Here is a 22838-nt window from a genome sequence, read left to right on the forward strand (position 1 = left end):
AATCAAGGTTAAAAATAACATTAAATTAGCTAAGCATGCCTCTGCATAAAGATCACAGCAATAGTAGGCTAGTGTGAGGATATTAAAAATATGAATGAGAGAACTCAGCTTAGTAAGAAAAGGCTATCCTCTCCCCCATCTTCAATATAATTTCTTTAAAAAGGACTGCCAAGGAACTAGAGGACAATAAGGAAACACGTGTGACTAGTTGGCTGAACTTTTTTCCCCTTACCTATCTGTTTTGATGGTAAGCACGTCCGTGGTCTTGCAGTATCGCTCTCCTACGAGTTTAATTAATTTCTTCTTTGCATGGTCATCTAAATTCAAACTGGAAAGCTTTATCTTAAAAATAAGAAAACTTATTAGAAAAAATAATTTCATATACTTTGTACAGTGAAAAAAAAAGTAGCAATGTGATTCCTATTAACATTAAATCCACCAAAAAGGAGCTGTATAGAGCAAGCCGTTGGGACACATTATAAACCCTGATCTTACTCATGGAAAAAAAAAATTAGGGGGAAAGGGAACATACTGTTTGAAGTTCTTTGAAAGTTCTGGCCATCAGAGCCTTCCCTGAAGAACTAATGACATGTCGGCTAAATAAATGAAATTATGGTGCTTATGAGCAGCACTAATAGAATTAAACTCAATTAGTGTTAGTAAAGTTGGAATATAGAAATAAATAGATAAAACATAAGGGCTTTAAGAAATTTCTGTCATGCAATTATGAGACTTGTATCATTACAACAAGTTCTACCATGCAATTATGAGACCTGCAAAACTGCAACAAGCTTTTTAAAAAAGCTACAGACATCTCATGGAAGCTGGAATACAGCACCAGAGAAGGATCAAAACACTTGAAAAAATTTCGTTCAATGTTTCTCAAAATGTTAACACTAGTCCCATAGGTTAAGAATTTTTTTAAAAGGCTCTTTCTGTTGAAAATGTTTAGGAAATGCTGAGGTCAATTTTTTTTTAAGGTAGTATTTCTTAGAATAGATAATGTGCTAATAAGCATCTTGAAATTTCAAAATGCAGTGTTGATATGTAATGATTCTCAAATTTATTTCACCTCAGATTCCACTTTTCAAGGGACAGTTCACAACACTAGTCTTCCTTAGACATATACTGGGAAGTGCTACACCAAATGAATACACTTTTTAATTTGTAGAGAATAAGGGCATGGACTAAAGGTGTCTAGAGATGAATATGTTTGATACAAGAAGATAGGTTAGGTTAGACACCAGAATTCAATTAAATAAGGGATAGATTATTCTTCCATGGAGAGTATTAATAATAAAAAAGAGCTGTAACTATCTGAAGAAGAAAAACAGCTAAATAGAATTTTGAAATCCATTTGGTTTTCTGTAGCTTCAATAACCCTACGCTTCCCTCAAGACTTCATAGTATAGCAGCCTATTTATTTTCCCATTTTTTTTCCCCACTGAATTGAAACCCTTGAGGGCAAGAATGATGTCTATCTCGTTCTTGGCACTGGTCTAACTCTTAAAATGCATGCAACAAATATTTGCTAAGTAAACACATAAATTTTTAAAAGGGAGGATATATTGTTTTTTTAAAGCACTTTGAGTTTTTGTATTCGTATTTCGTTTTTGAACTAGACAAAATAGATAAATATAAATGCAGTCTTAAAAAGAACTCCTCATGCCTGTAATCCCAGCTCTTTGGGAGGCTGAGGCGGGTGGATCATGAGGTCAAGAGATCTGAGACCATCCTGGCCAACATGGTGAAACCCCATCTCTACTAAAAATACAAAGATTAGCTGGGTGTGGTGGTGGGCGCCTGTAGTTCCAGCTGCTTTGGGAGGGAAAGGCAGGAGAATCTCTTGAACCCAGAAGGCGGAGGTTGCAGTGGGCCCAGATCGTGCCATGAGACTCCGTCCAAAAAAAAAAAAAAAAAAAAAAAAAAAAAAAAAAAAAGAACTCAAGTAGTATGAATACTGAATATTTAACTCTCAATCCAATAAAATGTTTATATGTTGTTAGACAATGTGAATGTGAATCACCAGTTTTCTAGAAAGAGAACGTATCAACTACCAGGTTACTGACTTGATAGGTAAAATAAGCCATTTTATACTCTGACTAAAAACAATATGAAGAATTTTTTACAAAAAATAAAATATACCTTTATTATGATTATGAATATACAAATATATGTATATATGCATGTATACAGAAGGAGTAAGGAGAGAAAAATGAATAGTTTTTACATTAGGATAGTGAGAATGTCCTGATCTTGCCTTTTAAAACACCCTTCAATGAAATCATAATAATGCTTAACAATGAATTTAAAAATTTCAAAAACTTAAGTATTCTAGCTTTTTATATAAGAAGTGGTCCAAAAAGAGGAAGTAATGCCGATCATTACTATAACAACGTAATGTAAGCTCAAATTCACATTCATTTAAAACTCCATTAACAGTTTAATGTTCAGAAACTATACAGAGTTTATGCCAAAAATCATAAATATTTCAGATACAGTTGTGTGGTGCACTCACGCCACCTGGTAGCACTCAAAGGCACTGCAACATCGTAGTCTTTAACCTGGGCTCATACTTCAAAGGCTGAGTGGCATTCACTGTCTTTTATCGAAATTCAAAATACTTAGATATTTTGCCTTCAATTGATACATTTCAAAGAATCAACATAATACTATTAACATTATCCCCAAAATAATGCTGACATTTCAAATCAAAGGAGGTTTTGGTTATACACACACACACACACACACACACACACACACATATTTAAATGCCTATATTTTAACACAAAAAGAGCTACATAAATTGGGAAATGTCTAAACTTGTGAAATATTTTCTCTATATGCAAGTATGATGTGGTTAGTTAAAGAATGCTGGTATTACATATAAGACAAGAATTGGTTTGATTTGTAGATTTGCCATTTAATACGTTACCTCATACGAATCATTTTATCTCCCCAAGACTCAGTTTCCTCAGGAACACTTAATTCCAGAATTTTTGTCAGAAATGAGATTAATAAAAGAGACACTTTTGAAGTTATACATAAATATGTTCTTTTAATCCTAAACTACTTTTATGACTATCAAAATTTTTTGTGAATTAAAAATTTGAGTATGTCCAATAATAGTTTATAACAGTTGTCTACCTTCACAATATTGCTTTAATCATGCTGGACTGCATGTGCTTTAGGCCATCTGTTTAACCTATGTTTACCTTTAAACTACACGGCACATCCAGGACACCGCCACTGAGCCTCAACAGCCAGCAGGTGGAGTACAGTCTAGCAGGGCAGACACAAGTCAGCAGAAGGGGTACAAGGGAGCAATGAAGGCATCACAGGCTAGCATGAGGCACAGAGGACAAGAGGAAAAGTGTGATTTAAGAAGTGAGATCTGGTGCCGTCCTTCATATAAAGCAATGAGATTATTTTTGTGTGAAATAAAATAGGCAAACTTACAACCAGTAGGGACATCAGATCTCAATTCTATGATTGAAGACAGGCCCACAAAACGTGAGGTGAGTAACATGAATTAGGATCTAGGTTTTCTGACTCTCAGTTCAGAGATTTTTCAACACACAACAGAGCTCAACAACTGTTGGTTGTGGTTGTTACCATTATTATGAAAAATAGGTAACATTTAATATGTTCTTAAAAATATGAATCTGGAATGACATTACGGCTGAACTTTCAGTTCTTTTTTTCTGTTATTGGGATTTTTGAAATTTTATACAGTAAACATATACTATCTGTGATTTAAAAATAGCTTCAATTGAAGAACTTAAGTATATTGTTGTAATATTTCAACTGTTCTATAAAATAAATAAAGGTTGGGAAGCTTCATAATTCACTTCAAAAAGATGGTACAGGCCAGATGCAGTGGCTCATGCCTGTAATCCTAGAACTTTGAGAGGCCAAGGTGGGCAGATCACTTGAGGTCAGGAGTTCGAGACCAGCCTGGCCAACATGGTGAAACCCTATCTCTACTAAAAATACAAAAATTAGTCAGGTATGGTACAGCATGACTATAATCCCAGCTACTTGGGAGGCTGAAGCAGGAGAATCACTTGAACTCAGGGAGGTGGAGGTTGCAGTGAGCCAAGACTGTGCCACTGCATTCCAGCCTGGGCCACTGCATTCCAGCCTGGGCAACAGGGCAAGGCCCTGTCTCAAAAAATAAAATTATACTTAAAAAAATTTTTTTAAAAGATGGTACAACCCTGATACTGAAACCTAGCAAAGAAAGACAACTACGAATCAAACGGCAGTATCACTGAGGAAAATGGAAAATTCCAGAAATTAGAGATTATTTGCTAGTATATAACGTAAAAATGACTGCAGAGATTTTCAACACATTTTTGCAGTGTACTTCGAATGTACTGCCTTAAAATACAGGCTACTCAGAGTACAAAAGTTAATATTTTGAGGGTCCCAGGAGGCACCTCAAAGAGGTAGCAGTCATCTTCTAGACAAATCAAAAAAGCACATTAGTCAGGGTTCCTTGGAGAAATGCTGATTCTAGGAATGGGACAGGGAAAGAGCCCAGAGCATTCTGAAGTGCTTAAAAAAAACAAATGATGGGGGTATGGCAAAGGAACAGAAGAGCCAGTGGAAAAAGTTCTCAATGGCTAAACTCAAAACAATTTGAGCAAACAAACAACCTTTTATTAGATTATAACACAGAGTATAAAATAAATGTTCATGAGTCCATACTGACATAAATGATTAAATAAATACAGGAGAATGAACAAATTTGCCATATAAGAGGATTGTAAATAATTTATGTGACACTTCAAAGAAGTGGAGCATACCTCCTGATCCTTAAGTGTGGGCTCTGCATAGTAACTTTCTTCTGAAGAGTATGGTATGGAAAGGCGGGGAGGAAGTATAATTTTGTGGTGAAGAAAATGGACAAATACTACCTCAGCCAGGTGATCAAGATTAGCATCATCACTGACAAATCACGGCCAGCGCAGTGGCTCACTGCCTGTAATCCCAGCACTTGGGAAGGGTAAGGTAGGAGGCTCACCTGAGCCCAGGAGTTCGAGACCAGCCCTGGCAACATGGCAAAACCTCGTCTCTACAAAAAATACAAAAATTAGCTGGCTGTGGTGACTTGTGCTTACAGTCCCAACTACTGGCAAGGTGAAGGTGGGAGGATCACTAACTAGAGCCTAGGAAGGTTGAGGCTGCAGTTAGCCATGATTGTGCCAGTGCACTCCAGCCTAAATGACAGAATGAGATCCTGTCTCAAACAAAACAAATAATCTTATTAGCCTATACTCTTGATATAATGTGATGAGAATGGCATTTTTTATTTCTGGGGTTTTTCTCCCCAAAACAAGTTGAAAGACATTCTATAAAATATACAACTAGTACTTCTCAAAACTCTTAAGGTCATTAAAAACAAGTCTGAGAAACATCACACCCAAGAGAAACCTAAGAAGTTATGATGACTAAACATAATGTAGTAAACTGGATGGGATTCTTGAACAGAAAAGAGGTATTAGAAAAAAAAAAAAAAAGAAAATCTGAACAAGTAGGGACTTTAATAACAATAAATTCAATATTGATTCAGTATCAATATTAATTCACTAGCTGTGACAAACACACTACAGTATATTTTAAGATGTTTACAACAGGAGACCCTGGGTATGAAATATATAGGAATTCTCTACTATTCTTGGAAACTTTCTGTAAATTAAAAGCCATTCTAAAATAAAAATTTGAATTAAAAAAGTGTATCAGGTAACTGTTCCATCACTGCTGTGTAAAAAGATATGCCATGTGTACCAAGATTTCTTTGACAAAGAAACAGTGGTTTCAAATATGAAATTAGAAGTTACAAGGGCAGACACTTGGAAGTGCAATGGCATGTCACATGGTCCAGGTGAATAAGGGCAGGGATCTGATGTTTCTCCAAAGCAACATGGCATCCGGACAAATGATCCTAAGTAAAATTCTAGCACAGCAAATCAGCAGTAGAAGAAAGGAATGATACACCATGAACTGACCAGGGTTCAGAAATGCATCAGAATACTGAAATCCTATTAATTAATTTACGACTTCGATAATTCAAAGGAGGTAATTTCATAAATGTTAGCAATCTAAGAATAGGATACACCATTAACATAATAAAGACCATTATCTCACTGAAATCCCACTTCACACTTGAGGTTAAACACTAGATGCACAACCAATTAAAAGTATGAAACAGCATAAGGGACTAAAGAAATATGATTTCAGAAATTTAAAAGACAAAAAGAAAAGCAAACTGCGGATACTTGTAAAGGGGAATTAAAACTACAATTATTTATCAATTATTTCTTGAGAAATTTCTGAAAGAATCAACTGAAAAGTCCTAGCATCCAGATTATGGTCTGTAAACACCATTGTCCACTGGCAGAAATGGCTGATTCCAGGTCTGGGATAAGAAAGTCATGAAAAGGAGCCTGAGCCATCTTGTGTTAAAATACAAGGAAACATTCAAATCCTAATGGGACTGTAACAAAAGGACAGAGGAATCAACTTAAAAGAGTTGCCACTGGCCAAATTTAAGAGATATACTTCGAGGACCAAAAAAATAATAATAATGATTTTACTTGATATCCACCCACATATTACTTGTTCAAGGGAAAAGCAAAACAACAATGAAAAACTTCATAGAGGAATGATTAGGCTGTCAGCTTCTTAGCCAAGTGCTCAATTTCAGCAAACTGAGAATGAGGCAACCAGACTTTACATGCCCCGATGCAATATAAAATACATAGCAACATCTATAAAGTATTCTTGCCAAATATATTTAACTAGAATCTTATCAGTCCTTTAAATCTAACATCCAGGTTATGTGAAATACAGAAGATAAAGAAATAAGGTAAATGACATCCAGATGCAACGAGGCAAATTCAGAAGGTAGGAAATGCTACAGGATAAAATAGCTGTCTGTTTAACAAGTCAAATTCATTAGGGAGAAGGGAGGGAAGTGGAGTTGTCTGCCATTCCAGATAATATAAGATACATCACAACCAAATACAATGGTCTTTGACTGGATTCTGGCTTCAATAAAAGAGCTTAAAAAATACCATTTTGTAAGGTAACAGGGAAAATTTGAGTGTGGAGTAGATATTTTAGATGATATTTGAGAATTATTGACAGTTTTGTTACATGTGTTAATAGTATTGGAATTAAACATCTCCTTAATTCTTAAAGAAAACACACTGAAGTATTTGAGTGTGGAACATTATTGTCAGAAATGTTAAGGTACTTAGATGTATATATGTGTGTATGAAGCAAATCTGTCAAAATATTAATTACTAAATCAAGATGCCATGTGAGTTGGGTGTTTATTATACTAGCCTGTTTCTACTTCTCCATACATTTGAAAATTTTCATAATAAAAAATTTTAAAAAGGGAATTTGGTAAAGCAGCCAAGTCAAAAGTTAAAAGACAACCATAAAATTTTTGACAAGGGCGCCAATGCCATTCAATGGAGAAAGAATAGTCTTTTCAACAAACAGTACTGGATCAACACGCAAAAGGAATGCAAAAGAATGAAGCTGGACCCTGGCTTCACTCTCTATCCAGTTTTGTCTCCACAGGTTCCACATTTGTGGATTCAACCAACCGTAGATTGAAAATATTCAGAAAAAATAAGAATACAACAATAAAAATAATGCATATTTTAAAAATACAGTGTAACAACTATTTATATACCATTTGCATTGTATTGGCCATTATAAATAATCTAGAAATGACTTAAAGTATATGGGAGAATGTACTAGGTTATATTCAATATTCAAATGCTATGCCATTTTATATCAGGGACTTGAGCATCCACACATCTAAGTATCTGCAAACCAATCCCAAACGGATACTCAGAAACAACTCTATGATAATTAATAAAAAATAGGTCATAGACCTAAATGTATGAGCTAAAACAATAAAACTCTTAGGAGAAAAAACAAGAGTGAATATTTATGACTTTGAATAAGACTATGATTTCTTACATGTGACACCAAAAGCACAAGAGACAAAAGAAAAAATACAGTTATACGAACCTTAACAATGATTTTTGACAAACACATGGCTAGGTGATTTTGTCACGTACAAACATCAGGGTGTACTTACACAATCCTAGATGGTATAGCCTATAACACACCTAGACTACATGGTATAGTCAACCGTTCCTAGACTACAAACCTGTGTAGCATGTTACTGTACTAAATACTGTAAGCAATTGTAACACAATTATATTTGTGTATTTAAGCATATCCAAACATAGAAAAAGTACAGTGAATATACAGTATTATAATCTCTTAGGACCACTGCTGTATATATGTGTTTATCATTGACCAAAACATCATTACGCAGCACATGACTTACATAAATTGGACTTCATCAAAATTAAAACTTTGGTGCTTAAAAAAGGACACCATCTAGAAAGTAAGAGAACGACCCAAAGAATGGAACAAAATGTTGGCAAATCATGTATCTGAGAAGGGGCTGGTATCCAGAATACATAAAATACAACTCCACAATCAAAAGATAAACAACCCAATTAAAAAATGGGCCAAGGATTTGAACAGGCATTTCTCCAAACATATACAAACAGTCAATAAGCACATGAAAAGGTGGTTATTAGGGAGACACAAATCAAAACTACAGTGAGATACTTTCATGACATCAGAATGGCTAAAACTAAAAGACAGGTAATAATAACCATTAGTGAGGATGTGAAGAAACAGAAAGCCTCAAACTTGCTGATGAAATTGTAAAATAGTATAGCCACTTTGAAAAACAGTTTGGCAGTTCCTCGGAATGTTAAGTATGGAGGTGCCATGCAACTCAGTCATTCCAGTGCTAGATATACACCCAAGAGAACTGAAAAACATGTCTACACAAAACCCTGTACATGAATGTTCAACAGCCTTATTCATAATAGCCAAAAAGTAGATACAACCCAAATGTCCACCAACTGATGAATGGGTAAATAAAATGTGTATATTCACAAATTATAGGCAATAAAAAGAGATAAAATAATACATGCTACCACATGTGAAACCTACTGAAAACATTACACTAAGTGAAAGAAAACATATTGCATGGTTCCATTTCTATAACATGTGAAGAATAGGAAAATCTACAGAGACAGAAAGTAGACTAGTGAGTGAAAGGGGCTTGAGGATGGTTGAGGGGTGAATTCTACAGCAAGTGAACTATGTCTCAATAAAGCCATTATTAAAAAGAAACAATGGCCTAGCGGTGGCTCACATTTGTAATCCCAACACTTTAGGAGGCCAATGCAGGGAGATTGCCTGAGTCCAGGAATTTGAGACCAGCCTGGGCACCATGGCAAAACCCTGTCTCTACAAAAATACAAAAAATTAGCCAGGCATGGTGGCACACACCTGCAGTCCCAGCTACTGCTCAGGAGGCTGAGATGGGAGGATCACTTGAACCCAGAAGGCAGAGGTTGCAGTGAGCCAAGATCGAGCCACTGCACTCTAGCCCAGGCGACAGAGTGAGACCCTGTCTCAAAAAAAAAAAAAAAGTATCCAAGAAATCAGTATACCATCAAAATGGGCAAATGACAAAAATAAGTATTTTGCAAAAGAATAAATCCTCAACCTCACTAGTATTTAAAGACATACAAATTTTAAATAAGATCAATTTTTTATCTATCAAGTTGATAGGTAATATGTAGGTTGGTGAGAGTACAGGAAAGCAAGCCTTCTCACAATCTGCTGGTGTTGTTATATTTTTTTACATTTCTTGCAGGAATTTTACAATATATATCAACAAACTTCAAGGACTATATCCTTTGGTCTCACAGTTCTCCTTTCAGGAAGTTATCTTAGGAACACCATTAGAAATACATACAAATATTAATACCTAAGGATATTCATTAAAACATTTTTCTAACAAAGAAAACCACGAAAAAGGCTAAAGGTTCCATAACACAGGTAACTTAAATAAATTATGACTTTGGGAGGCTGATACGGGCGGATTACCTGAGGTCAGGAGTTTGAGACCGGCCTGACCAACATGGAGAAACCCTATCTCTACTAGGTATACAAAAATTAGTCAAGCGTGGTGGTACACAACTGTAATCCCAGCTACTCAGGAGGCTGAGGCAGGAGAATCGCTTGAACCCAGGAGGTGGAAGTTGTGGTGAGCTGAGATCGTGCAACCGCACTCCAGTCTGGGCAACAGGAATGGAACTCCATCTCAAAAAATAAAAAAATTCTAGTAGATCTATATTATGAAATTATTTATATATCACACTTCAGTCTCAGAAAAAAGGCTAAGTTTGAAGTGATCAACATTACACCCCCAGACTCGAACACTGTCTTGGTACGTACAGTCTCTCATTTCTACATTATTCTATGTAGCCATTAAAATTAAATTAAGTTGGGTGCAGTGGCTCACACCTGTAATTCCAGTGCTTTGGGAGGCCGAAGTGGGAAGATTGCTGGAGCCCAGGAGTTTAAGAACAGCCTGGGCAACAAAATGAGACCCTGTATCTACAAAAATTTTAGGAAATTGGCTGGGCATGGTGTCTCACACCTGTAGTCCCAGCCACTTTGGAGGATGAGGCAGGACAATTAATTGAGCCCAGGAATTGGAGGCCACATTGAGCAATGTTAGTGCCCCTAGTCTCCAGCTATGAGACCCTATCTCAAAAAAATTAAAACTAAAATTAAATTAAATAATGTTTACTATTATTGGGAAATGTTTAGTTAATTCTTATTGTTCAGTAAGAAAGAACAGACTGATGAACACACAGTATAATCCCATTAAGATACACAAAAGCAGGCTGTGAATATATACTAAAATGAGCTACTATAGTTAACAGTGGTTACAAACGGTAGATTTACGGGCAATTTTATAATTTTTGTTTTCGAGAGGGAGTCTCACTCTGTCACCCAGGCTGGAGTGCAGTTGTCCAATCTCAGCTCACTGCAACTTCTGGTTCCTGGGTTCAAGTGATTCTCCTACCTCAGCCTCCTAAACAGCTGGGATTACTGGCATGTGTCACCATGCCCACCTAATTTTTTGTATTTTTAGTAGAGATGTGGTTTTACCATGTTGGCCAGGCTGATCTCGAACTCCTGACCTCAAGTGATCTACCCACTTCAGCCTCCCAAAGTGCTGGGATTACAGGCATGAGCCACCGTGCCTAGCCTATAACTTAAAACTTGTATTGTTCAAAATTTCTGTGATAAATATTACAGTTTTATAATCACACATATCAAGTACATTTTTTTTTTTCTTTTTTCTTCTTTTATTTTTAGAGATGGGTTCTTGCTGTGTTGCCTAGGCTGGTGCCAAATTCCTGGGCTCAAGCAGTTCTCCTACTGTGGCCTCCCAAAGTGCTGGGATTACAGGCGTGAGCCACTGTGCCCAGCCACCAAAGATATCTTTAAATAACATATTAGAATGATTCTTATTTAAAACAAAACAAAAAACAAAAAAAACTCTTACTCTTAAGACTACTACTCGTGCTTTGGGGTTCCGAACAGATAGTCCTGATGAAACATAATCACTGGTGTCAATTTCAATTGGAAAATGCTTCTCACATTTCTCATCACTGTCAAGTGCGGCTGGCCAGTCAGTGCAAAAATCTGAGAATAAAAGAAATAATTTCAATTACACTTTTGAAAGTAAATTCTCATTGTAATACATACTAGACAATGCCAAATTATTGAGATCATTGCCAGGTCATAAGAAAGAACAGATTCTCTTCTGCACTTTACATATATACCATCATCCCTTATCCCTTTTTCTATTAGGTACATCCTAAATTAGGCAATGTAATTAAGGAGATTCTTTGGATATTTCAGGTTTGGTGGCAGTGGTATTTTCAGCTAAAGGAGAACTGTGTCTTGATGGAAGCTTATTGTAAGCTTTGCACATATCTGTTATGGGACAGTTTACTTCCTCCATACCAACTAAAAGCAAACAGTTCATAGTACCCAGAGCATTACTGTTTTCAAAAATGTAACAGAATATTACATTTATAATCTGTAACAGAATATTAATCACTAAAGGTTACTAAAGATCAGCTGAAAAAAAATGGGAAGCTCTCAAAAAGCCCTAAGAAGGAACGGAGATGCAGTCAACAACCACCTAGAACTTTGGCTGAATAGAACCTCAACTCAAACAGGTACAAAAGCCTAAGCCCTTAAATGGATTCTTCTAAGACTTATATTTCTCCTATGTGATTTCTATGTGCCAATGGGGCTAAATGGAAAGAAGAAAGCCTTGACCTCATATTGGAGCAAGACAGCATAGAGAGCAAGTGGACTTGGGTCTGAGACCTAGGCCACAACAGGAGCTCCAGCATTGTGAACATGCCTCTCTATCTCCATAACATAGAAGTACAAACTCAGATCCCAAATACGGGGTGGAGGGGGGAAACTTAAAGGAAAAGAGGTAGCTCCCAGCATCCCCCAAGTATCACAGTGGATTTCATCTTGCCCTGTTTCAATCAAGTAGGTGTGGTAAAGAACTTTCAGCTTAAGATGAAAACTTCTGGCACTATCAGGCTGTCCACAATGGAAATCTCTTTTCTTAAACAGCCTCACTCTAAGAACAGCTAAAAGTAACTGGTTTCTTGGGTCAAACATATGAGACTGCAAGATCCATGCTTCCTCCAAAAAAGCACAACTGCAGAAGAGGCTGGTCATAATCACAGGCAGATGTGGGAGCTCTTCTAGGTGATAATCTAAGGGACAGTGATAAGTCCTTTGCCAATAACATTTCCCTGGGCTAACAATTTTGTTATAATAGGAACTATATTTAGCTCTCATTTAGGCTTTAAAATCAGAGTCGGCACAATGTCACTCTGGATTACAAAGACTCTCTGATATCTGGGACTAAATATGTTAGCAAATTAAGTATAGTTCACACCATTCCTTAAACATTCTGTTTAAAAGATCAATAGCCAGTTGCTTTGAGCGGAAAGAAGTGTCTGCAATTAAGGTCATTTTAACATTTAAAAAACATGAGCAGAGCAAGATTGTTGAGGCTAAATTTCATTCCCATCATGAACTTATTCCAATATCCTGCACTATGAGATGCATCATTGCCAAGCACTTTATAAGAGAGACTGGTATGGGGAATTTTGTGAGCTCTTGGGTTTGTACTAACTCTTTCATTTTTTTTTTTAAAAGAAACTGTGAATAAGTCATTTCAATCACCAAATGATAATTACAGTTTTCAAATTAAATTACCTAAATTATCTGTCTAAAAACATAGCCAACTGGAAAGTACATAATAGTCTCCTATTAGCCTTTACTCATCGATAGAGCAATAGACAAGACTTTGGAAGACCTTGGTTTTTATTTAACTTCTGCCACTGATTATTAAAGTTTTGGTAAATTACCTAACTTTCCTGTGCTTCAGATTTTCCATCTGCAAATTAGATATTAAATCTGAACTGACCTACTTTGAAAGAAAACTGAGAAGTACTTGAAAAGCCTTTGAGTTATATGGAAGACGCAATCTAAATCCAGAGGCTGGCAGAAGTGTAAAGGGATAGTTAAGGAAAGATTAAGACACTCGTTTAAGTACAGTAAAATATAATGCCACTCTTCTGAATGTGCTGTATGAAAGTCTTTAAGTTTTTTAAACTTATTTTTTATTTTTATGTTTTTTTGAGACAAGGTCTTGTTCTGTCATCCAGGCCCACCAGAGTAGCTGGGACCACAGACATGTGCCATCACACCCCAGCTAATTTTAAAATTTTTTTGTGTAGAGATATGATCTCACTATGTTGCTCAGGATGATCTCAAACTCCTGGGATCATGCAATCCTTTCTCCTCGGCCTCTCAAAGTGCTGCAGGACTAAAAGGGTGAGCCACCATGCCCTGTCAAAAGCCTTTCATTTAAAAATTAGGAAGTATTATAGAAATATTTTATTAAAATTACAAGTTTCTAGATCATAAACACAAATTTAAAAAGAAGAAACGGAATTTTTTACAGTTCAATGCCATTTATTAACTGGCTTTATAGAAGATCAAAGAGTGATACATGATTTGCGCCAAATGGGACACAGTTTGTTATTTTTTTTTTTTTAATGTTTTGAGACAGGATCTCACTTTGTCACCTAGGCTGGCTGATTGTGCAGTGGCTCAATATGAGCTTGCTGCCACCTCAACCTCCTGAGTTCAAGCAATCCTCCTACCTCAGCCCCCCATATGTAGCTGGGGCTACAGGCACGTGCCACCACATCCACGTGGGAGGTCAGTCAGGATGGTTGAAAAGATTGTAAAATTATAGAATATAGTCACAAACCCTCTTGGAAGGCCAAGAGGTTTGCACAGTTTCAATAGAAGTCTCGGCTGAAGGTAGCCTAATCCCCTTTACCTTTAGTTGATAAAGAAAAGCAAATAACTAGGGAATGTGAGGGAGTTTATCTGAATAACTTACTTACTTATGTGGTCCTAAAACTAAACTTTAATCTTTCATGGGCTGGATGGCCCTCTCTGGGGGAGAGTGACCAGATACATCACCCAAAAATGGTGTTTGCTTTAGGCCTTGGAACCTGGCCTTTAATCATAGATGTGTTGACTCAGAGCCTCTGTTATTAAACCTATACTAAATAAATGCCTAGAGCACCAGCTGGTCAGGGCCATGGCTGCTATCTCTCTCAGAAGTGTCTGTGAGTGGCCATGGACCCCCAGCCTGCTCCTTCACTGGAGATTTGTGTTTGAGTGAATTTGTTCATCTGTTGCTGGGTCAGGGTCTGCAGGTCAGACCCTGACAGCTGGTACCCACTTGTGAGGAGAGCTGTAATGGATTGAGGATCACGACAGAACCCCCGAAAATGGAGGTGAAAAGAGACTGCACAGTCAGTGAGTCAGTAAGTCACTGGTACTCACTTGGGATTACCAAGTTCGAGGAGAGGGGAGATTGTTCAGGCTAGAGTTTCATCATGGGACAACAGTTATCAGCTCAACAGAAGCAGTATATAAAAGTACTGAAACAGCTGCTTAAACCTAGTGGAACCTCAGTTTCACAGGCTCAATTAAGGGACCTAAGGCAAACTATTGTCTTCCATAATCCATGCTTCCCAGCAGAAGTCACATTAGATTTAGAGATCTGGGAACAAGCAGGGAGAAATATTTTTATTTATTTATTATAGCATTTTAGGTTTTGGAGTACATCCGAAGAACATGGAAGATTGTTGCATAGGTACACACATGGTAATGTGATTTCCTGCCTTCCTCCCCATCACCTATATCTGGCATTTCTTCCCATTCTATCTCTTCCCAACTCCCCACCCCCACTGTCCCTGCCCTATTTCCCCCTGACTGACCCCAGTGTGTGATGCTCCCCTCCCTGTGTCCATGTGTTCTCATTGTTCAACACCCACCTATGAGAACATGTAGTGTTTGATTTCCTGTTCCTGTGTCAGGTTGCTGAGAATGATGGTTTCCAGGTTCATCCACATCCCTACAAAGGACCCAAACTCATTGGTTTTGATGGCTGCATAATATTCCATGGTGTATATGTGCCACATTTTCCCTGTTCAGTCTATCATCGATGGGCATTTGGGTTGGCTCCAGGTCTTTGCTATTGTAAACTGTGCTGCAATGAACAATCGTGTGCACGTGTCCTTATAGTAGAACGATTTGTAATCCTTTGGATATATACCCAGTAATAGGATTGCTAGGTCAAATGGAGTTTGTGCAAAGGCAGCAGGTCCCAGTAACATCTCTAATGTTATGGGCTCTAGCTAGGATGGCTCTGGCCCTGTTATACACAAAAGAGCCTTAAGAAAGGGGAAGGAAAAAGAACTGTCACCTACTTTGTCATCCTCGAGTCCCTCTGCCCCAGTATCACCTGACCAAAATAACAAAGAGAAAACAAAGGTCTTGCCTGAGTCGCCTCCTCCAATAAATAGGAAAAAGGACAACAAACATGCTCCAGTTATGGGACCCTGTCTTAAGCAAGTGGCATTAGAAGGGGAGCTCTTATCCTGCCCAGTAATGCAAGACTGACAAGGCAATCAGGTATATGAACCTGTTTCTTTTAACACTCATAAGGTGCTAAGAAAAAGCATTAAAGAAAACAGAGCTGCTAGCCCATTTATGAAAGGAATGATTGAGGCCTTGGCAGATCACTTCCATATGGCCCCACGGGACTGGTCAATGTTAGCTGAAACAACTTTGGAGCCTAGCCAATACCTTCTCCGGAAGGCAGAAAATGATGAGTTGTGCAAACAAGCCAACTGGAATCAGGCAGCTGGGCAAGACATAACAGCTGATATGCCCCAGGGGAGGGGTCTCCATGCCAACGTACAACAAGATTTTGATTCCCAGGCCTATGCTCCAGTGTCTTTATGCACTCTCAGGACTTGGAACCGGATTCCTGAAAGTGGAATTTCAGCATCTTTTGTAAATGTTTGAGAAGGGCCTCAGGAGCCACTTTTTGAGTTTATCAATCATTTAACCCAGGCAATTAAGAGACAAATTAGTCATGCCGAGGCTGTTGATAACTTTTTGTTGCAATTGGCTTTTGAAAATGCTAATGTAGATTGCCAGCAAGCAATGCAGGCAATCAGAGGAAAGGCAGCCACAGTCGGGGGGCTTATATGAGCATGTCAGCTGGTGGAAACTGAGACACACAAAGCCAAGATATTGGCTATGGCATTAAGGCCTCCAAAAATGAAAATGGAGAAAAACTCAAATTGTTTTCTATGCAGAGAGCCAGGTCATATGAATAGAGAATGCCCCCATAGTAGAAACCAAGGTAACTAGGGGAAAGAACCCCCTTCTGTATGCCACTGATGTAAAAAGGGGAAACATTGGGCAAATCAACGTGGGTCAAAATTTGATAAAAATGGAAATCCCGTAAGTAACCAGGTAGGAAGCTTCATGAAGGGCTTACCCCAGGCCCTGCTTTACTCTGCCCCAATGAACTACTGCCAAAAGAAGGAGAAGACCCTAAAAGGGTTGCAACTGAGATCTGGGCCCCATTGCCTCTAGAACAGTGGGATTAGTCCTAGGGCAGTCTAGCCTGTCAAGTAAAGGAATTAATGTGCTCACTGGGGTAACCGACAGTGATTATCAAGGTGAGATACTGGTTATGATGGGATGTAAAGGTCTGCATATTCTTCCCCTGGATCAAAAATAGCTCAGTTACTGATTTTACCACATTGGGTCCCCAGTGCCCATGGAAAGGAAAGGGGAAAGGGAAGTTTTAGAAGCACAAGAGCCGCTGGAGTAAACTGGAATCAGTTAATCACTGATCAGAGACCCATGATTACCTTAAAAATTGGAAATAAGAATTTTACTGGCTTATTGGACACAAGGGTGGACATTTCATAAGTGATCAAAACTAGCCAGAAACTTGGCCTCATGTTACTCAGGAACAAAAAATTGTCAGAATCAGGGAAGCACACACAACTAAGGAGACGATGCGCCCCCTAATATACTGCAATTCAGAAGGGAGAAGGGAAGTTATACAACCTTTAAACACGCCCATCCCTGTTAACCTTTGGGGGTGGGACCCATTCGCCCAATGGTGGGGGTCACTCTGCAGACCCCTTTCTAATAATAGCCACTGTTAATATCCCTCCCCTTAACCCTGATGTGGCTCTTTGAAGATCCTATTTGGGTAGAACAGTGGCCTCTGAAGGGAGAGAAATTACTGAGAGCCCATGAATTAGGTGAACGAGCAATTAAAAGCTACACATGTAGAACCTTCAACCAGAACTTGGAATTTGCCAGTTTTCATCATTCCTAAAAATTCTGGCAAACGGAGACTTTTGCATGACTTATGGGCTATTAATGCTAAATTACAACCTATGGGACCTCTGCAACTGGGGCTCCCTTCCCCCATGGCAATTGCTCAAGACTGGCCTGTAATTGTTATTGACTTGAAAGACTGTTTTATACGATTTTTCTAGCAGAACAGGACAGATAAAAATTTGCATTTATATTACCAGCTATTAATGATGAAAGACCAGCTTGCAGATTTCATTGGAAAGTGCTGCCTCAAGGAATCTTCCTATGTGTCAGTATTAGGTAGATCTGGCTTTGCTCTCCAGTAGAAAGGAATTTCTCAATTGCATTATTCATTTCATGGATGATATTTTACCGGTAGCCCCAGTGGAGCCAGTAATTTTAAATTTATATAACTCTGTCATAAAGAACACACAGTTAAGAGGTTTACTCATAGCACGTGAAAAAGTACAAGTGTCCTCTCCTTGGAACTATCTTGGATACATACTTACTTCCCAAGCCTCAAAAGGTTAAGTTAAATACTCGCAACTTACATACCTTAAATGATTACCAAAAATTTCTGGGTGATGTTAACTGGCTCCACCCCACCTTGGGGATTACTACAGTTAAGTTACGAAACCTGTTTTCTATCTTAAAAAGCAATACAGGCCAGGTGCAGTGGCTCATGTCTGTACTCCTAGCACTTTGGGAAGCCGAAGTGGACAGATCATGAGGTCAGGAGTTTGAGACCAACCTGGCTAATATGGTGAAACTCCATCTCAACTAAAAGTACAAAAATTAGCTGGGCATGGTGTCAGGCGCCTGTCTTCCCAGCTACTCAGGAGGCTGAGGCAGAAGAATCGAGTCAACCTGGGAGGTGGAGATTGCAGTGAGCTGAGATCATGTTACTGCACTCCAGCCTGGGTGACAGAGTAAGATTCCGTCTCAAAAAAAAAAAAAAAAAGGCAATACAGCTCTGGATTCTCCTAGATATTTGACCCCTGCAGCTAAAAGAGAGATTGAGGAAATAGAGCAAGCCATTTCTCACAAGCAGCTAGATAGCATAGATCTGCTCTATTCAGTTCAGCTGTTTGTCTTTCCTACCAAACACACCCCTACAGGGTAAACAGAACAAATGGTCCCAGAACAATTCCTAGAATGGGTTTTATGCTCACATACCGGGCCTAAAACGCTGTCCCCTTATATTCAGTTAATTAGTAATCTATTCAGGCCACAGATGATGCAGTCAGTTGCTAGGTTATGATCCTGATATCATCAGGATTCCTTTAAGTAAAAAGCAATTTGAAACAGTATTGACCTTATCAATGGAGAGTACAAATAGCACTCTCTGATTACACAGGACAGATAGAAAATGTCCTTCCTGCTGACAAACTCCTTCAGTTCTTATCTCATACTCCTGTGACCTCACCACTGTTTACTGATGGTTCAGTTAAACATGGAAAAGTGGCAGTCTGGTGGAGACCACATAATTCACTCACTCAATCTGGATTTACTAGCACTCAGAGAGCTGAGACTGGAGCTCTGATATTGGCATTGGAGACTTTTTCTGCTCAGCCCATCAATATAGTCAGTGACTCTGCTTACTCTGTATTTTTATTACAGAACCTTGACACAGCTCTGATAAAGAACGCACTCAAGCCCTCCCTGTTTGCACTATTTCTTCGGGTTCAGCAATTGCTGGATCAACACATACATCCTACTTTTATCACACACATTCGAGCCCACAGCTCACAGCCTGGCCCATTGGCTATGGCAATGAAGAAGCAGACCTACAAGTGATGACATCCTGCTTGACCAAGCCATACAATTGCATCAATTTTTCCACCAAAACTGGAGAAAATTAAACAATTTCAACTTACCCAAAGACTAAACAAATTATCCTGTAATGCCAGATTGCCAGCTCACGGGTACATCCCTTCCTTCAACAGGAGTTAACCCCAGATGACTAGAACCTAATCAGTATGGCAAACAGACATTATACACACCCCTGAATTTGGAAAATTAAGATATGTACATATATCTTTTGATACCAACACTTGTCTAGTTAGTGCACATGCTCTTTCTGAAGAGTCTACTCGATATATTATTAAACACCTTCTTTTAACTTTTGCATTTGTGGGGCAGCCCACAAAAATTAAAACTGGTAATGGTCCAGCTTATGCCAGCTCATAATTTCAACAACTTGTCACACATGGAACACTCAACATTCCACAAGCATCCTGTATAACCCCCAAGGACAGGCCATAGTAGAATGTGCCCACCCCACCCTTAAAAATATGCTCAGAAAACAAAAAGGGGGGAGTATGAGCAAGGACCCTGCAATACTACTAGCACAAGCCTTATTTACCCTTAATTTTTAAAATTTAGATGACAAATTTCAATCAGCTGTAGAAAAGCACTTTGCTAAAACCTTTCAAGACATAAAACCTGCAGTTTTATGGAAAGGTATAAATAGTAATGAACGGTGTGGTCCAAATAAATTGCTAACGTGGGGAAGAGGATATGCTTGTATTCACACCCCCTGCGGTCCTCTTTGGATTCCAGCACAATGCATCACACCATACCATGACATGGCTAGGACCCAACCCAATACCACAGATGAAGGAATTGACCCTACAGGACCCACAACCCCAGAGGATACAGTTTCCTCAGACAACACATGCCCTGGACTTTACATGGGGGATGCTGAAGAAGACAACTCAAGAGGATGAGCGAATCCTGCTTCGGACACAGACACCATTCACTCCAGACAATCTGTTCCTTGCTATGTTCTCTGTTGCACATTGCAACTCGCATAGTGCTCTTGCTTTGTCTGCAACCTGTACCTGCTACACTCTATTGGGCTCATATTTTCGACATGCCTTTCTTTTGCCCTGTTACCTGGGCAGGCACCCCCTTCCCAGCCTATAATAACTGCTTGGCTAGGAGGAAGAGATTTACCCCTAGTGAGCTCCCTCAATAATGGCACACTTGGACTAAGGTGCCAGGTAACACTACATATCACTCCACTATCCTCCCACTGTGTGTAAGTTACAAAAGTTCCAACCCTTACTGTGTATCTACCCAAACACAATTATGGCTACATCATGGAAAAGAAATGTTTTAACAGCCTTAGCTGCAGGTAGCCTCAAACCATGTAATGCAATCAATGCCACTTTCCCTAACCCACCTTCCTATGCTAAAGGACAAAGCCAGGAATGTAATTTCACTTTAGCTGGGAGGTCTGTCATGGGGAACAGGCCTATAGCCTCCAGTTAGGCAATTATGACATCTTAAACTGTAGCCCCCACAGCCATTTGCAGGGCAGCCTTACTAATACCCTCATCTATCATGGCATCAATCAGTTTCATAGCCACATCCCATTCCTCTATGATTTGGGCCAATGCAGAGGATGAGATATCCCAGACCCCAATTAAAGTCCATGGCACCCCAAGACACTCTATAGTGCCCGGGACATCTCAGCACCTCCCTTGACAGCTGGCATGGGACACAGCATAATTTCGGTCATAATTATACTATAACCTTTATTCATAATCACACTGATCAATGTCTGATTTGCACTACCCATCCGTATGTTTTCCTTACAGGAACCAATATTTCTATTACACTCCAAAGCTCCACGTTTATGACCCAGGTGGAGGAACAGGGTTGGTTCACCTTATGTATCACTAATTACAATATATCTAATTTACATATTGCTAGTGACATGGTATTAAGAAGACAACCTGAGGTGTTCCTACCAGTCAATTTGACATATGATTGGCAAGGTTCCTCTGCCCTTGCCACATTAGAACATGCCCTGTCCCAGGTCAGACACAAAATATTCATAGTTACACTTAAATAGTCTTTATAGTCTCAGCCACAGTCATCCTGGCAACAGCTAGCATTGCTGTGGCATCCATTGCTGAATCAGTACAAATAGTTGCCTTTGTAGATAATTTGGCCAGAAATGTGTTTAATGAACTTCTCCTGTAGCAAAGAATAGATCAAAAGATTCTTACATGTCTGCAAGCCCCTGAGGTTGCCTTGGAATATGTGGGAGAGCGACAGGTTGTGCTGGCATTCTGATGTCAACTAAACTGTGACTGGGTGCATAAAAACATATCTATGTCACTTCTACCATGGAATCAATCAATACATAGTTGGGGTGAGGTGAAACAACATCTCTGGGGAACCTTTCATGACAATTTAACAGCAGACGTAAAGCAACTTAAAACTAAAATTTTAGAATCCCTTTACACCATAGATCTACACACCCAACAAACAGCCATATGGAAGGGTGTACAAGATCATCTCTCCTGGTTAGACCCCATTCCCGGGGGTCACTCTTTGACTGGAAAAGAATGTTGCTAATTATACTAATGATTGTCTTATGTTATTTACTACTTCTAGGATGCAGAGCTGGAATAAGAGCAATGACCGCCTTGCCTGACAAAACTGCTGCTGCATACATTTGTAATCTTCAATCAACAACACCTGAAGCAAAAAAAGGAGGAACTGTGGGAGATCAGTCAGGATGGTTGGAAAGATTGCAAAATTATAGAACATGGTCACAAACCTTCCTGGAAGGCTGAGAGGTTTGCATAGGTTCAGTAGAAGTTTTGGTTGAAGGCAGCCTCATCCCATTTATCTTTAGTTGATAAAAGCAAATAACTAGGGAATGTGGGGGAGTTTATCTGAATAACTTATTTACTCTTGTGGTCCTAAAACTAAACTTTAATCTTTCATGGGCCAGATGGCTCTCTTGGGGGAAGGGCGACCAGATATATCACCCACAAGTGATGTTTGCTTTAAGCCTGGGAATCTCGCCTTTAATATTATCCATAAGTATGTTGACTCAGAGCCTCTGTTATTAAATCTATACTAAATAAATGCCTAGATCACCAGCTGGTCGGGGCTGTGGCTGCTATCTCTCTCAGAAGTGTCTGTGAGTGGCCACAGACCTCCAGCCTACTCTTCCCCCAGAGATTTGTGTTTCAGTGAATTTGTTCATCCACTGCGGGATCAGAATCTGCAGGTCAGACCCTGACAGACCCAGCTAATTCTTTTGTATTTTTTGTAGAAATGGGGTTTCACCACATTGC

At 38.8% G+C, this 22838-nt stretch overlaps 1 protein-coding gene across 2 annotated transcripts in view; it reads right to left on the minus strand.

Annotated features, from left to right (window-relative positions):
* The window catches only part of MRPS35 (mitochondrial ribosomal protein S35), a 52814-nt gene that overhangs the window by 18400 nt on the left and 11576 nt on the right, over positions 1 to 22838 (minus strand). The window contains exons 5-6 of one of the 2 annotated variants that reach the window (XM_032283678.1): positions 11486 to 11625; positions 233 to 342 (exon numbers count right to left, since the gene is read on the minus strand). In XM_032283678.1, the coding sequence (XP_032139569.1) occupies positions 233 to 342; positions 11486 to 11625 (250 nt within the window). The remainder of the gene's footprint in view (positions 1 to 232; positions 343 to 11485; positions 11626 to 22838) is intronic. The other variant, XM_032283686.1, reaches the window with a different exon arrangement.

Source organism: Sapajus apella, unplaced genomic scaffold (assembly GCF_009761245.1).
Source record: "Sapajus apella isolate SASKATOON/1434 unplaced genomic scaffold, GSC_monkey_1.0 scaffold2, whole genome shotgun sequence".
NCBI lineage: Eukaryota > Metazoa > Chordata > Mammalia > Primates > Cebidae > Sapajus > Sapajus apella.